Source organism: Phyllobates terribilis, unplaced genomic scaffold (assembly GCF_046119375.1).
Source record: "Phyllobates terribilis strain yellow unplaced genomic scaffold, ASM4611937v1 Scaffold_11__3_contigs__length_659146591, whole genome shotgun sequence".
NCBI lineage: Eukaryota > Metazoa > Chordata > Amphibia > Anura > Dendrobatidae > Phyllobates > Phyllobates terribilis.
The window spans coordinates 35,591,037-35,605,269 of record NW_027362771.1 but is presented as its reverse complement, the minus strand read 5'-3'; the positions used below and the strand labels follow the sequence as shown (position 1 = coordinate 35,605,269).

At 41.7% G+C, this 14,233-nt stretch overlaps 1 protein-coding gene across 4 annotated transcripts in view; it reads left to right on the top strand.

The window, feature by feature from the left end:
* RAD50 (RAD50 double strand break repair protein) overlaps positions 1-14,233 on the top strand; it is a 168,414-nt gene that overhangs the window by 20,364 nt on the left and 133,817 nt on the right. For all 4 annotated transcript variants that reach the window (XM_073651197.1, XM_073651195.1, XM_073651193.1 and 1 more), the window contains 3 exons: positions 2,261-2,465; positions 3,269-3,397; positions 4,242-4,407. In XM_073651197.1, the coding sequence (XP_073507298.1) occupies positions 2,261-2,465; positions 3,269-3,397; positions 4,242-4,407 (500 nt within the window). The remainder of the gene's footprint in view (positions 1-2,260; positions 2,466-3,268; positions 3,398-4,241; positions 4,408-14,233) is intronic.

Here is a 14,233-nt window from a genome sequence, read left to right as displayed (position 1 = left end):
AAATACCCTAAGAATCATAAATAGTATCTAAATTACCCCTTGGAACTTTCTCTTCTTGATGGATTGTAGCAAAGTCCAAGATTGCTCTACTGATGTCTGCCAGTAAGACAGTGTAAGCCAGAACATAGTCATTCAATTTCAAGGACCCACTCCTCTTAGTGGGATTTCCCAGAAATAAGGTACTCTAGATCATAGCATAATCGGCAAGTATGATTACAGTACTACCCACACCAGAACAGCAGTCCAGGAGAGGGTGAGAAGTAAAAGATAATCCCGATCAAGAGTATTAGTTGTGAGATGGGGAAAAATTGTAAAATCTTTGTCTGCAGGATGTAAAATCCTCCAGAAGTCAACTAGACAAACTGGATTAAGTAATCGTTTAATACTCTGCACTGCGCCAAAGGACAGGGACTACTTTCCCCAAGATGTATCAATTGCTACCTTCATCACACATTTGAAGTCACCTACCAGGGATATGGGAAGTCTCTCAGCAAATGATTCTGGCTCCGACAAGCATGCACCTGCAAATTTGGTTTGGCCCTGGTTAGGAAAATAAACATGAGCCACTACTTGGAGTTTCTGAAATAGAGTAATTTTAAGAAAGAGGTCTCTACTGTCACCATCTCACATAGAGTGCATGAATCTATGTCGAGTGTCTTAATCAATTACAATGGAGACACCTCTGAATTTGGAGTCTGCCATGGACCTGTGATACCACGTAAGATAGAAACAGCTATTACTGTAAGCAATTTGATCCTTTTTGAATTGTTTCCTATAGAAGGATGAATTAAGGTCTCTGCTTAAGTAAGGAGTAGAGAATCTGACTGAGTTTACAAGGTTCAACCTTTCACATTGAAGGAACACACCTTAAGGTTATCCATAGGTCATGCAGAATTGAGTGATCCAGGAAAAAGACTTTGCAAACCCTTTGAAAAGGGGAGTGTGGGAAAGGAAAAAAGGGGGTGAGAAGGTGGAGGAAACTTTCCCAATCAACACATCAGACATGGACATGCACAACTGAGTTGTAGCCCTAAGTATAACAAAAATACAAACCTTAATCCCGCTAAGCTAGGTAAATCAGAATTACAAGTGGGACGTGGAAGCCACAACCTAACAAGACGGGGCTCTCCACCACATCAAATTTAAATGTAACCGAACAGTGGATATAGGAAATAGAAAAAAACATTTTAAATTATATAAACTTAATGAATCGGGCGGGTCCTGTCTGTTTTAGTAAAGGCCCCGTCACACTAAGCGAGATCGCTAGCGAGATCGCTGCTGAGTCACAAGTTTTGTGACGCAACAGCGACCTCAGTAGCGATCTCGCTACGTTTGACACTTAGCAGCGACCAGGCCCCTGCTGTGAGATCGCTGGTCGTGTCGGAATGGTCTGGACATTTTTGATCGTTGAGGCCCCGCTGGGTAGCATGCATCGGTGTGTTTGACACCTTACCAACGACCTTGTTGACGACTCAGACACAGAAACACATAGGCGTGCATCGTTATACAGGTCGTTACGGGTCGCCGCATCGTTGCTGCGTCGTTGGGAAGATCTGACTGTTTGACATCTCACCAGCGACCATGCAGCAACGCAGCAACGATCCCTGACAGGTTGTATTGTTGTCGGGATCGCTGTAGCGTCGCTTAGTGTGACAGGGCCTTAAGGTCCGATAGTTTGTTGGCTACATAGATCTCTACTGTCCCAGGATGGGAGGATGTCTGCAGGGTATTCTCATGGCCCCCTGGGAGCAGATTACTTTTTTAACAGAAGCTGCGCAGTCTAGACACTCAGGTCAGGGAGCCTAAAAAATGGAGTCCATGACTTCACTTGATAGGCTGGGCCAGTACATTGCTCAACCATGAGCCAACAGTAGTCAAACACAGTGTTCTGTCGCCGGTCATCAGTAGCCGCAATACAGGCAACTCTGTAACTTGCTTTACGGACTCCCAGTTTTAAGTTTGTGTTTGGGCACCCATTGCATTCATATGTGGCCCTTGGCACTGGTCCTCACCAGTCTACATATGTCTGCTCGCTGTCCCTGCTGAGGTTTCCCATGCTTTCTACAGTTGCTCCAAGCCACTATTCATTTGTCCAACAATTGTCTTACAATACATGTATGCATCCAATGAGCAATCTATTTGTTACTCTGGTGAGCTTTGGTGCTGATATTTCAGGTATACACTATAGTACATTTTTAGTTCATTATTACATTATGGCGAAAACTATAAACATTACATTGAAATGAATTCTTCTTTGTAGGTACATTAAAGCCCTAGAAACTTTGAGACAAGTGAGATTAAAACAGGCCCAACGTGTGAAAGAATGTCAAGCCGAACTTAAGTATCTTAAACAGAACAAGGAGAAAGCCCAGGAAATCCGAGACAATCTCCATAGTAAAGAAACACAGTTGGCAGCATCCAGAGAAAATGTGAAGTCAATTGATAACCAACTGGAGCCTCTCAAAGTATGTAATTGTGATATATCTTTAATATGTTTGGCACACCGTATGTCACAGTCTGTGCTACTTCTTCATTTCCAGGCATCCCAGAATTGTCAATGTCAAAATAAAAACTTTTTGAGAGCTTCTGGGTACATTGCGATTTCACGATTGTCTGATTTTAACCACTCCATTGCAGACTACACGGAGGTGATTACATATGCTTCCCTCAAAATGTACTGCTTCCATGAAGTGAGACAATGTTTTTATCTTCATGATTGAGAGATAATAACGTTTACGCCCAAGTGACGAAAGTCGACATCCTTGATTTTGTTTTTTGTTTTTTTTAATATATGATTTGGATTTAACTAACCAGTAGAATGCAATGCCTAGTGGAGTTGTCGCATATATAAACCAATCAGTTTCCAGCTTGCATTCTTCAGGGGTATTTTTTCTTTTTAATGAAAGCAGTGACATGATTGGTTACTTTGGACAATGGGGTAACGAGTGTCTTCAAAACTTTCTGAAATGACAAAGACAATGATTTGTGTTTGTCATAAAGTGAAAATTGCCCTAGCTGATAAAGAATGAAAGTTATTAACATACATATTTGTAGTCAGTTCACTTGGTTTGGAGATGGATTGTTTACGGTCATAGAAAAAGTGGCTCTCAGGACACTTTGTACACACAAGGAATAATATATTTATTGCGAAATGTTTGATCATCCGTAAGAGGGCCTAATGATGCAAGCACTAGAAGTAAAATATCCTAAAAATTGTCTTTTTTATAGATAATTTTTTGTTAAGTTATTATAAATTGTTTCATTTTAGAGTAATCTGTCTGACGTTCAGAGAAACCTCTCAAAAGTGATGAAGTTTGACAACGACATCAAATCTTTGGAAAGCCGGAAAAGAACTATGGAAAAAGATAATCAAGACCTTGAGGAGAAAATTGAGAAGGTCTTACAATATGATATTTATCACTGGCATATTATACTCTAGCACCTCTTAAAGAGAATGTAACTAAATAAACATATCTATAAAATTCCACAATCAATAACCTCTAATGTAAGAGTTTATAAAAGGGGTTATGTACACATATAGATGTATGTTACCTGAATTAGCATTCATCCGAAAGTTATGTTATATGTACGGTACCTTAGAGTAGCTGTCATAAAATGTCTTATTGAGTAAATCGGGTTTTGTGTTACACATATTTTCAAAAACATTTGGGAAATATTTTTTTTCATATCGCAATTTTTATCAAAAAACAAAATGGTAATCTTGCAATTTTCACATTGACCACTGAGTCTTTTTTTAGAATCATACTTTCTTTCCAGGAAGAGTTTTCATCAAGGCTCTTTATTACCAGAGGTAGGATTGCAATGACAAGTAATACCTCTAAACACAGCTTATAACACAGGATACACCACTTACAATAGAAAATGTCATAACTGCCCCTCCCCCTTCACATTGACCTTGTTAAACACTCATTAGATGCTTCAGCACAAAAGAGTGTTTTCATTGAGCCTATGTACATGTGTTGTTTCTTGAAACAGGAAGTTAGCCTAAAAAAAAAGCCATAATGTGAAAATTTCAATTTTTTTATTTTTATACAGATTGTGATGCGTAAAATAAAAAAAAAATAAAGAAATATTTAAAAAATTTACCACACAAACCTGATTTAAACAATAAGTCATTTTCTGATGTTGGCTTCCCTTCAAGGATACACACATTTACAAATTTGTAAAAATTGTTACTTCTTAAAGTGTATGATTGATTGTATGAACTGTTGTCATTTTAGGTCTTCCAAGGAAGTGATGAGGAACTAAATGAGATGTATCAAAATCATCAGAGGACTGTGAAAGAGAAGGAGCGAAAACTGAATGATTACCAGCGTGAAATTGATAGAGCAGTTAAAGACTATCAAAGATTTAACAGAGAGAAAGGAGAACTGCTGGTGCAGCAAGGTTTTTGATTTTTCTTTTTAACATTTTACCTCAAAACAATATGTCGGTCCATTTATGATTGACCTACAGATACCCAGCTACTAGCTACACACAGTTCTGATACACATACATATAACCAGTCCTGCACTTATATGTGAGCAGGAGAAGTCAGAAAGTTCCTAATGACATTTAGGCTGTGTGCACACTATGCGTTTTTTAAGCGTTTCCGCAGCGGCAATTCCGCTGCAGAAACGCTTAAAAAACGCTTGGTAGAAGGTCTGCCATGTTCCCCAATGATAATCCACATGTGCTGTGCACATGCTGCGGAAATTTCCGCTGCGGATTATCATTGCGGAAAAATCAGCAGCACTACCAATTATTTTGCGGAAGCGCAGCGTTTTCGCCGCCATTGACTTGCATTGGAACGCATGGAATCCGCATCACTGCATATGTACATGCGGATTCCATGCCTTTCAATGTGCGGATGGTACCCGGGTTTGGAGAAGAGGAGACTCTCATCCAGACCCGGGTACCATAGAACCTGTAAAAAAAAGACTAAAATAAAAAATATACATTTTTCTTACCTTCTGATGGCCCCCAGTGTCCTTGTCTCGGCTTGCCGGCAGCTCGCGGTGGACTCAAGGACCTGCCATGACGTCATTTATTCATGTGACTAGTCATGCGACCGCTGACGTTGGCAGGTCCTTTAGTCTACCGCGAGCTGCCGGCAAGCCAGGACGCATCAGATAAAGACACCGAGGGCCATCAGAAGGTAAGTATAATATTTATTTTTTATTTTTTACCATTCTTTCGGTCACACTATATAAATCCAGTTGCATGGATTTATATAGTGTGACCAAGTTGACGAGCACTTTCCAAGTGATGCTAAAATCGCTTGGAAAGCACTTGACAACCCGCATGCAGAAATGCATGTGGAGAACGCTTCACATCCGCATGTCCCTGGCAGGAAAAACGCATGTACAATCCGCATGTACAATCCGCATGTACAATCCGCATGTACAATCCGCATGCGTTTTTTCTGCCAGGGAGATGCAGAAACGCTCAGGAAAAAATCCGGAGCATTTCCGTATCGTGGGCACATAGCCTACAGGGGTGCTCTAAAGCTCTTAAATTGCTTTAATTAGTTAGAAAAAGCAAGTCAATTACAAACTTGCTTATTTTTATGCTGTCTATCTGCTGTCATTCTCCTGCAGTGAGAGATTTTATCTTGTATAGTGTATATCTTGTTTCCATTGACCTTCAGTGCCTGGCTGAGGGTCACAGTACCTACATTCCAGGAGAGGGGTTAACTCTTAACATCGCAGACAGCTCTCTCCAGTCCATTGATTTCTGTACAGTTAGCTGCTCACCTCCCTGCCCCTCCCTCTCATCTTCTGAAAATATACAATTATAAATCACCAGCTGTGGGTCTCCTAATCACAGCTCTCTGCTCTGGCTATCTGGAGCTATGTGCTTGTTCAAATGCTTAATTTCTATGTTTAAGTACAGAGATAACAGTGTAGACTCAGAACAAACCATCAATAGCTAAATACTAGGCAACCAGCCCCTTTTGTGACTTGGTAGGTCTTTGAGTGGTTGTTTCATCAGTATTTTGCACCTGTGCTGCCCCGCCTTTATCATGGGGGTCTTCTGCATCCTGCTAGTGGATTGGTAATCTGACCTGGTATTGGTAAGACTGTTTTTTTCCTGTGATGTTGAATGTTCCCATCACAATAAAGTCACATTAAAAAAAAAAATCTTGATTTTAATGTGATATGTACAAAAACTAGAATTTATGTGATATCTTCAGTCATTTTTGAGACAACCTATTTGTGTTAGTTCATATTATTAAAAGGGGATTCATGTAACCCCATAAGTAGACAGTATTGTAACTTTAGCTAACTCTCCAGATCTGGTGGCAGAAGAAACACATTCTTAGTCCTCCTTCATACACACCTTTTCCTTGAGGTGGGTTTTTTTCATTTTTGGGGAGTGGGGGGGTGGAGTTTAATACAGTTTTTATTCATTATTATTTCAGTGCCATTCCATACAATACAATGCCATGGCAAAGCCATAGACCCTACTCACAGTCCCGCACCTGATGCAAGTCTGCAGTACTCATTAAAATAAAAAAGATATAAAAAAATGACGCAAAATGAAGCTTTTATCCCCCTAAAACACTGTTAAAAACCGCTCTCACACAGCTTAGGGTCACTGTAAGTCATTGATATTGGCAAAATGTTATTTCGTTGTCTTAAAGGGGTTATATACGTTATTTTAACAAATGTATTAGGGACCTGATTTTGTGGCACTTGCTAATGTACTAGTATTACAAGATCTCCTCCTGCTCTTGATAGTGTGGTCTTCCTCATAGACTGCAAAGCTCTCATATACTCAATATAGTTGCTTGCTGATGGAGAAGCATGCAACCTGATCTGTCCATCAGTCCCTGTAGTGGACAAAAAAAAACTTTTCCATGTTCAATGTTTTTCAACTGGAGAAGGTTAATGGACGGGTCTGGTCCTATGCTCCATCACCAGCAACCATATTGAGAACAGGAAAGCTGCGCAGTCTATGAGGAACACCACACAAATAAAGGAGAATTGTTAATACCAGTATAATAGCCAGTGCTGCAAAATTATTTTCGAAACACAACTGTTAAGCTAAAGATAGATTGGACATTATCTTTAATTCATAGTCTACAGTGTGATATCATTCCTTCTCATATCAATTTCTATGTCTAAAGATTCTATAGTGTGGCTCTCCCTAAAACTGTAACTGTCACAAGCGGTCTTTAGACTAAGCCTTCCAGAAACTTTACCTGTCAGCTAAATGTTGGTTCAGCCGGCAGCAATCTCTCCAGACTCTATCATACAGAAGAGCGATCAGCTCGCCGAGTGCTCCTGTCTTCTCTCAGCGAGTAACGCTGCCATACGTCTCTGGGTGCAGCATATCTCAGAGAACAAAAGGATTGGCAGTCCGATGCTGGTTTATCTCTTCTGATCTCAATTGACGGTGGCCTCCCAAACACATTAGTGTATCGGTAAAAACTGTCAATAGTCTAATGCAGGGGTCCTCAAACTTTTTAAACAGGGGGCCAGTTCACGGTCCCTCAGACCATTGGAGGGCCGGAATATAGTTTTTAAAAAAAACTATGAACAAATTCCTATGCACACTGCACATATCTTATTTTGTAGTAAAAAAAACAATACAGGAACAAATACAAGTAAAGTTAAATCAACCGGTATTTCAATAGGTAGGTAACTGTACCCAATAGGCAGCATAGGTCCCCAATAGGCAGGTAAATGTACCCAATAGGCAGCATAGGTCCTCAATAGGCAGGTAAATATCCCCAATAGGCAGCATAGGTCCCCAATAGGCAGGTAAATGTCCCCAATAGGCAGCATAGGTCCCCAATAGGCAGCATAGGTCCCCAATAGGCAGGTAAATGTCCCCAATAGGCAGCATAGGTCCCCAATAGGCAGCATAGGTCCTCAATAGGCAGGTAAATATCCCCAATAGGCAGGTAAATGTCCCCAATAGGCAGAATAGGTCCCCAATAGGCAGCATAGGTCCTCAATGGGCAGGTAAATGTCCCTAATAGGCAGCATAGGTCCTCAATAGGCAGGTAAATGTCCCCAATAGGCAGCATAGGTCCCCAATAGGCAGGTAAATGTCCCCAATAGGCAGGTAAATGTCCCCAATAGGCAGCATAGGTCCTCAATGGGCAGGTAAATGTCCCTAATAGGCAGCATAGGTCCTCAGTAGGCAGGTAAATATCCCCAATAGGCAGGTAAATGTCCCCAATAGGCAGGTAAATATCCCCAATAGGCAGAATAGGTCCCCAATAGGCAGCATAGGTCCTCAATGGGCAGGTAAATGTCCCTAATAGGCAGCATAGGTCCTCAATAGGCAGGTAAATGTCCCCAATAGGCAGCATAGGTCCCCAATAGGCAGGTAAATGTCCCCAATAGGCAGCATAGGTCCTCAATAGGGAGGTAAATGTCCCCAATAGGCAGGTAAATGTCCCCAATAGGCAGGTAAATGTCCCCAATAGGCAGCATAGGTCCTCAATGGGCAGGTAAATGTTCCCAATAGGCAGGCTCTTTCCCCCTTATAATGCCATATGCAGGCTGTTCCCCCCCCCCTTATAATGCCCCATGCTGGATGCCACCCCCCATATAATGCCCCATGCAGGATGTCCCTTTCTCACACCATATAATGCCCCATGCAAGATATCATTCCCCTGTCTTTCTAATGCCCCATGCAGGATGTCCCTCCCCCCCCCCCCCATATAATGCCCCATGCAGGATGTCACCCCCTATATAATGCCCCATGCAGGATGTCACCCCCCATATAATGCCCCATGCAGCATGTCACCCCCCCCCCCATATAATGCAGCATGTCACCCCCCCCCATATAATGCCCCATGCAGCATGTCACCCCCCCCATATAATGCCACATGCAGGATGTCACCCCCCTTATAATGCCCCATGCAGGATGTCACCCCCCCCATATTATACCCCTTGCAGGATGTCACCCCCGCCCCCCATATAATGCCCCATCCAGGATATCACTCCCCTGTCTTTATAATGCCCCATGCAGCATGTCACCCCCCCCATATAATGCCCCATGCAGCATGTCACCCCCCCATATAATGCCCCATGCAGCATGTCACCCCCCCCATATAATGCCCCATGCAGCATGTCAACCCCCATATAATGCCCCATGCAGCATGTCACCCCCCCATATAATGCCACATGCAGTATGTCACCCCCCCATATTATGCCCCATGCAGCATGTCACCCCCCCATATAATGCCACATGCAAAATCCAATACTCACCTCTCTTCTCACTTGCTGCCGCTGCTCTTGTCTGGACTCCAGTGTCGCTGCTGCGTTGTCCCGCTCTGCGCTGCCTGTGACAGCACTCGGGAGGGCGCGGTGACGTCACCGCGCCTTCTGACCTGAGACGTCACAGGAAGCGCAGAGCAGGAAGACAGCGGATCTGCGGAGGCACGGGGAGAGGTAAGTATCCGCCTGCCGGGGCCCTGAGCAAGCGGGGGTAAGGGTGGGCAATGGCACCGCTCTCCTCTCCTCCGCCCATAGCCCGGCGGGCCGGGTGAAAGTCCTCCGCGGGCCGCATGTGGTCCGCGGGTCGTAGTTTGAGGACCCCTGGTCTAATGTGTATGGGATGCTTAAAGGGAATCTGTCATCAGGTTTTTGCCACCTAACCTGAGAGTAGCAATATGTAGAGACATAGACTCTGATTCCAGCGATGTGTGACTTTCTGGGATGCTTGCTGTAGTTTTAATAAAATGACAGCTTTATGAAGAGATTATCTCTAGAGGACTAGTAAACCTGATTCCATGTAGTTCTCCATGTTCATGAGCTCTGTATAACCCCACTACTTGCCATGCATAATGTACACAGAAAGCTGCCAATCAGTGGTGTGGGCAGGTTTATACAGAGCTCAGCATTCAGTGAACTGCTAGATCTGTAACAGGTAAAACAGCAATTATATCAATGCAGCTTGCAGCCCAGTAAGTCAAACATTGCTGGAATCAGGGTCTCTGCCCCTTCATCATGTTCTCTCAGTTGGGGTAGCAAAAACCTCATGACAGATTCCCTTTAAAGGGAACCTGACAGGTTCCCCATACCCTAAATCACAAGCATTTATATATTTCTTTAGAAAACCCCTGCCTAACAAGCACTTTATAGTGTTTAACACATTAACAGATCTTTAGAAAAATTATTTATAAAGTCCGCTTTTAATATGCAGATTAACCTTTTAATAATATGACATGTGCATGACTTTCTTTCCCACAGGTCATTGCGCCTCTGAAGCCGGGTGTACGCTTCCTTGTTTCAGAGGCACACTGCGCATGTCCGGGGGAGGCAAAGAAGCTGCTTGATCTTCGGCTCCTCTGTTGTAGTCGGGCTTTTTATCTGCTTCTGGACATGCGCAGTGCTCCTCTGAAGTGGTGAAGCGTACACCCGGCTTCCCAGGCGCAATGATCTGTGGGAAAGAAAGTCGCGCTCATGCGTGAGTTTTGCAGAGAGATGGCGATGACACAGGCTCCTAAAAAAAAAGAAAAAAAAAAGGTGTTACCATGTCCACAAGGGTGTGATGACATGCTGAGTTGCATATTAAAAACTGGCTTAAGATATACTTTTTCTGAAGATCTGTTAATGTGTCAAATACTATAAAGGGCTTGTTAGGCAGGGAATTTCTAAAGGAATATATAAATGCTAGTGATTTGGGGATCATGGCAGACCTGCCAGGTTCCCTTTAAAGGGGTTTTCCCATCTCCAAGATCCTATCCCAATATGTAGTAGGTGTAATAATAATAATATTAGCAAATACCTACAATTCGAAATGTATAGTATTTTTGATTCGCTGTGCCACTTACACGTGGTCAAAATTGTTGGTACCCCTCATTTAATGAAAGAAAAACCCACAATGATCATATAAATAACTTGAATCTGACAAAAGTAATAATAAATTAAAAATCTATGAAAATGAACAAATGAAAGTCAGACATTGCTTTTCAACCCTGCTTCCACAAAATTATAAAAAAAAAAATTAAACTCATGAAATAGGCCTGGACAGAAATGATGATACCCCTGAAAATAATGTGACAAAAGGGACATGTTTAATCAAGTTGTGTCCACTAATTAGCATCGCATGTATTTACAATCTTGTAATCAGTCAGTGGGCCTGAATATAGGGCTGCAGATACTCACTGTGCTGTTTGGTGACATGGTGTGTACCACACTCAACATGGACCGGAGGAAGCAAACAAAAGAGATTAGAAAGAAAATTATAGACAAGCATGGTAAAGTTAAAGGTTATAAGACCATCTCCAAGCAGCTTGATGTTCCTGTGACTACAGTTGCACATATTATTCAGAAATTTAAGATCCATGGGACTGTAGCCAACCTCCCTGGACGTGGCCGCAGGAGGAAAATTCATGACAAATCAAAGAGACGGATAATACGAATGGTAACAAAAGAGCCCAGGAAAACTTCTAAAGAGATTAAAGGTGAACTTCAAGTTCAAGGAACATCAGTGTCAGATCACACGATCCGTCGTTGTTTGATCCAAATTGGACTTCATGGGAGACAACCTAGGAGAACACCATTGTTGAAATAAAATCATAAAAAAGCCAGACTGGAATTTGCCAAACTACATGTTGACAAGCCACAAAGCTTCTGGGAGAATGTCCTATGGACAGATGAGACAAAAATAGAAGTTTTTGGAAAGGCACATCAGCTCTATGTTCACAGACGGAAAAATGAAGCATATCAAGAAAAGAACATTGTCCCTACTGTGAAACATGGAGGAGGCTCTGTTATGTTCTGGGGCTGCTTTGCTGCATCTGGCACAGTGTGTCTTGAATCTGTGCAGGGTACAATGAAATCTCAAGACTATCAAGGGATTCTAGAGAGAAATGTGCTGCCCAGTGTCAGAAAGCTTGGTCTCAGTCGCAGGTCATGGGTCTTGCAACAGGATAATGACCCAAAACACACAGCTAAAAACACCCAAGAATGGCTAAGAGGAAAACATTGGACTATTCAGAAGTGGCCTTTAATGAGCCCTGACCTAAATCCTATTGGGCATCTTTGGAAAGAGCTAAAACATGCCATCTGGAAAAGGCAACCTTCAAACACGAGACAAGTGGAGCAGTTTGCTCACGAGGAGTGGGCCAAAATACCTGTCAAGAGGTGCAGAAGTCTCATTGACAGTTACAGGAATCGTTTGATTGTAGTGATTGCCTCAAAAGGTTGTTCAACAAAATATTAAGTTAAGAAGAACCATCATTTCTGTCCAGGCCTGTTTCATGAGTTTAATTTTTTTTTAAATTTTGTGGAAGCAGGGTTGAAAAGCAATGTCTGACTTTCATTTGTTCATTTTCATAGATTTGTAATTTATTATTACTTTTGTCAGATTCAAGTTATTTCTGTGACCATTGTGGGTTTTTCTTTCATTAAATGAGGGGTACCAACAATTTTGACCACATGTGTAGCTCATTTGCAGGCAATATAGGACATTAGGTATCCATGGTTACGACCACCAGCAGCTAGCTAACTGTCACTTTATCAGTGGACGTAACCTTGGATACCTAAGGTCCTGCAATGCCTGCACATGAGGTAAGAGACATAGCGAATCCAAAATACTATACTACATTTCTAATTGAAGATATTTGCTAATATTATTATTATTATTACATCTACTACATATTGAGATAGGATCTTGGAGATGGGAATACCCCTTTAAGGCATTTAAGGGCTTATCTAGAACATGATAAACTTAAGCTGCAAATTGCAGTTAGAAACTATTATACAACCCTTGGCAAAAAATTATGGAATCACTGGGCTCGGAGGATGTTCATTCATTTGTTTAATGTTGTTGAAAAAAAGCAGATGACAGACATGGCACAAAACTAAAGTCATTTTAAATGGCAACTTTAGGGCTTTAAGAAACACTAAAATCAAGATTAAAAATGTGGTACTCAGTAAGGGTAATTTTTTTCAGACCAAGCAGAGGGAAAAAATTGTGGAATCACTCAATTCTGAGGAAAAAATTATGGAATCACCCTGTAAATTTTCATTTCCAAAACGAACTCCTGCATCAGATTAGATCTGCTCGATAGTCTGCATCTAAAAAGGAGTGATCACACCTTGGAGAGCAGTTGCACCAAGTGGACTGACATGAATCATGGCTACAACACGAGAGATGTCAATTGAAACAAAGGAGAGGATTATCAAACTCTTAAAAGAAGGTAAATCATCACGCAATATTGCAAAAGATGTTGGTTGTTCACAGTCAGCTGTGTCTAAAATCTGGACCAAATACAAACAACATGGGAAGGTTGTTAAAGGCAAACATACTGGTAGACCAAGGAAGACCTCAAAGCGTCAAGACCGGAAACTTAAAGCAATATGTCTCCAAAACAGGAAATGCACAAGAAAACATGAGGAACGAATGGGAGGAAACTGGAGTCAATGTCTGTGACCGAACTGTAAGAAACCGCCTAAAGGAAATGGGATTTACATACAGAAAAGCTAAACATAAGCCATCATTAACACCTAAACAGAAAAAAACAAGGTTACAATGGGCTAAGGAAAAGCAATCGTGGATGACTGGATGAAAGTCATATTCAGTGATGAATCGCGAATCTACATTGGGCAAGGTGATGATGCTGGAATTTTTGTTTGGTGCCGTTCCAATGAGATTTATAAAGATGACTGCATGTAGAGAACATGCAAATTTCCAGAGTCATTGATGATATGGGGCTGCATGTCAGGTAAAGGCACTGGGGAGATGGCCGTCATTACATCTTCAATAAATGCCCAAGTTTACATTGATATTTTGGACAGTTTTCTTATCCCTTCAATTGAAAGGATGTTTGGGGATGATGACATCATTTTTCAAGATGATAATGCATCCTGCCATAGAGCAAAAACTGTGAAAACATTCCTTGAAAGAAGACACATAAGGTCAATGTTATGGCCTGCAAATAGTCCGGATCTCAATCCAATTGAAAATCTTTGGTGGAAGTTGAAGAAAATGGTCCATGACAAGGCTCCAACCTGCAAAGCTGATCTGGCAACAGCAATCAGAGAAAGTTGGAGCCAGATTGATGAAGAGTACTGTTTGTCACTCATTAAGTCCATGCCTCAGAGACTGCAAGCTGTTATTAAAGCCAGAGGTGGTGCAACAAAATACTAGTGATGTATTGGAGTGTTCTTTTGTGTGTTTGTTTTTCATGATTCCATAATTTTTTCCTCAGAATTGAGTGATTCCATAATTTTTTCCCTCTGCTTGGTCTGAAAAAAATTAC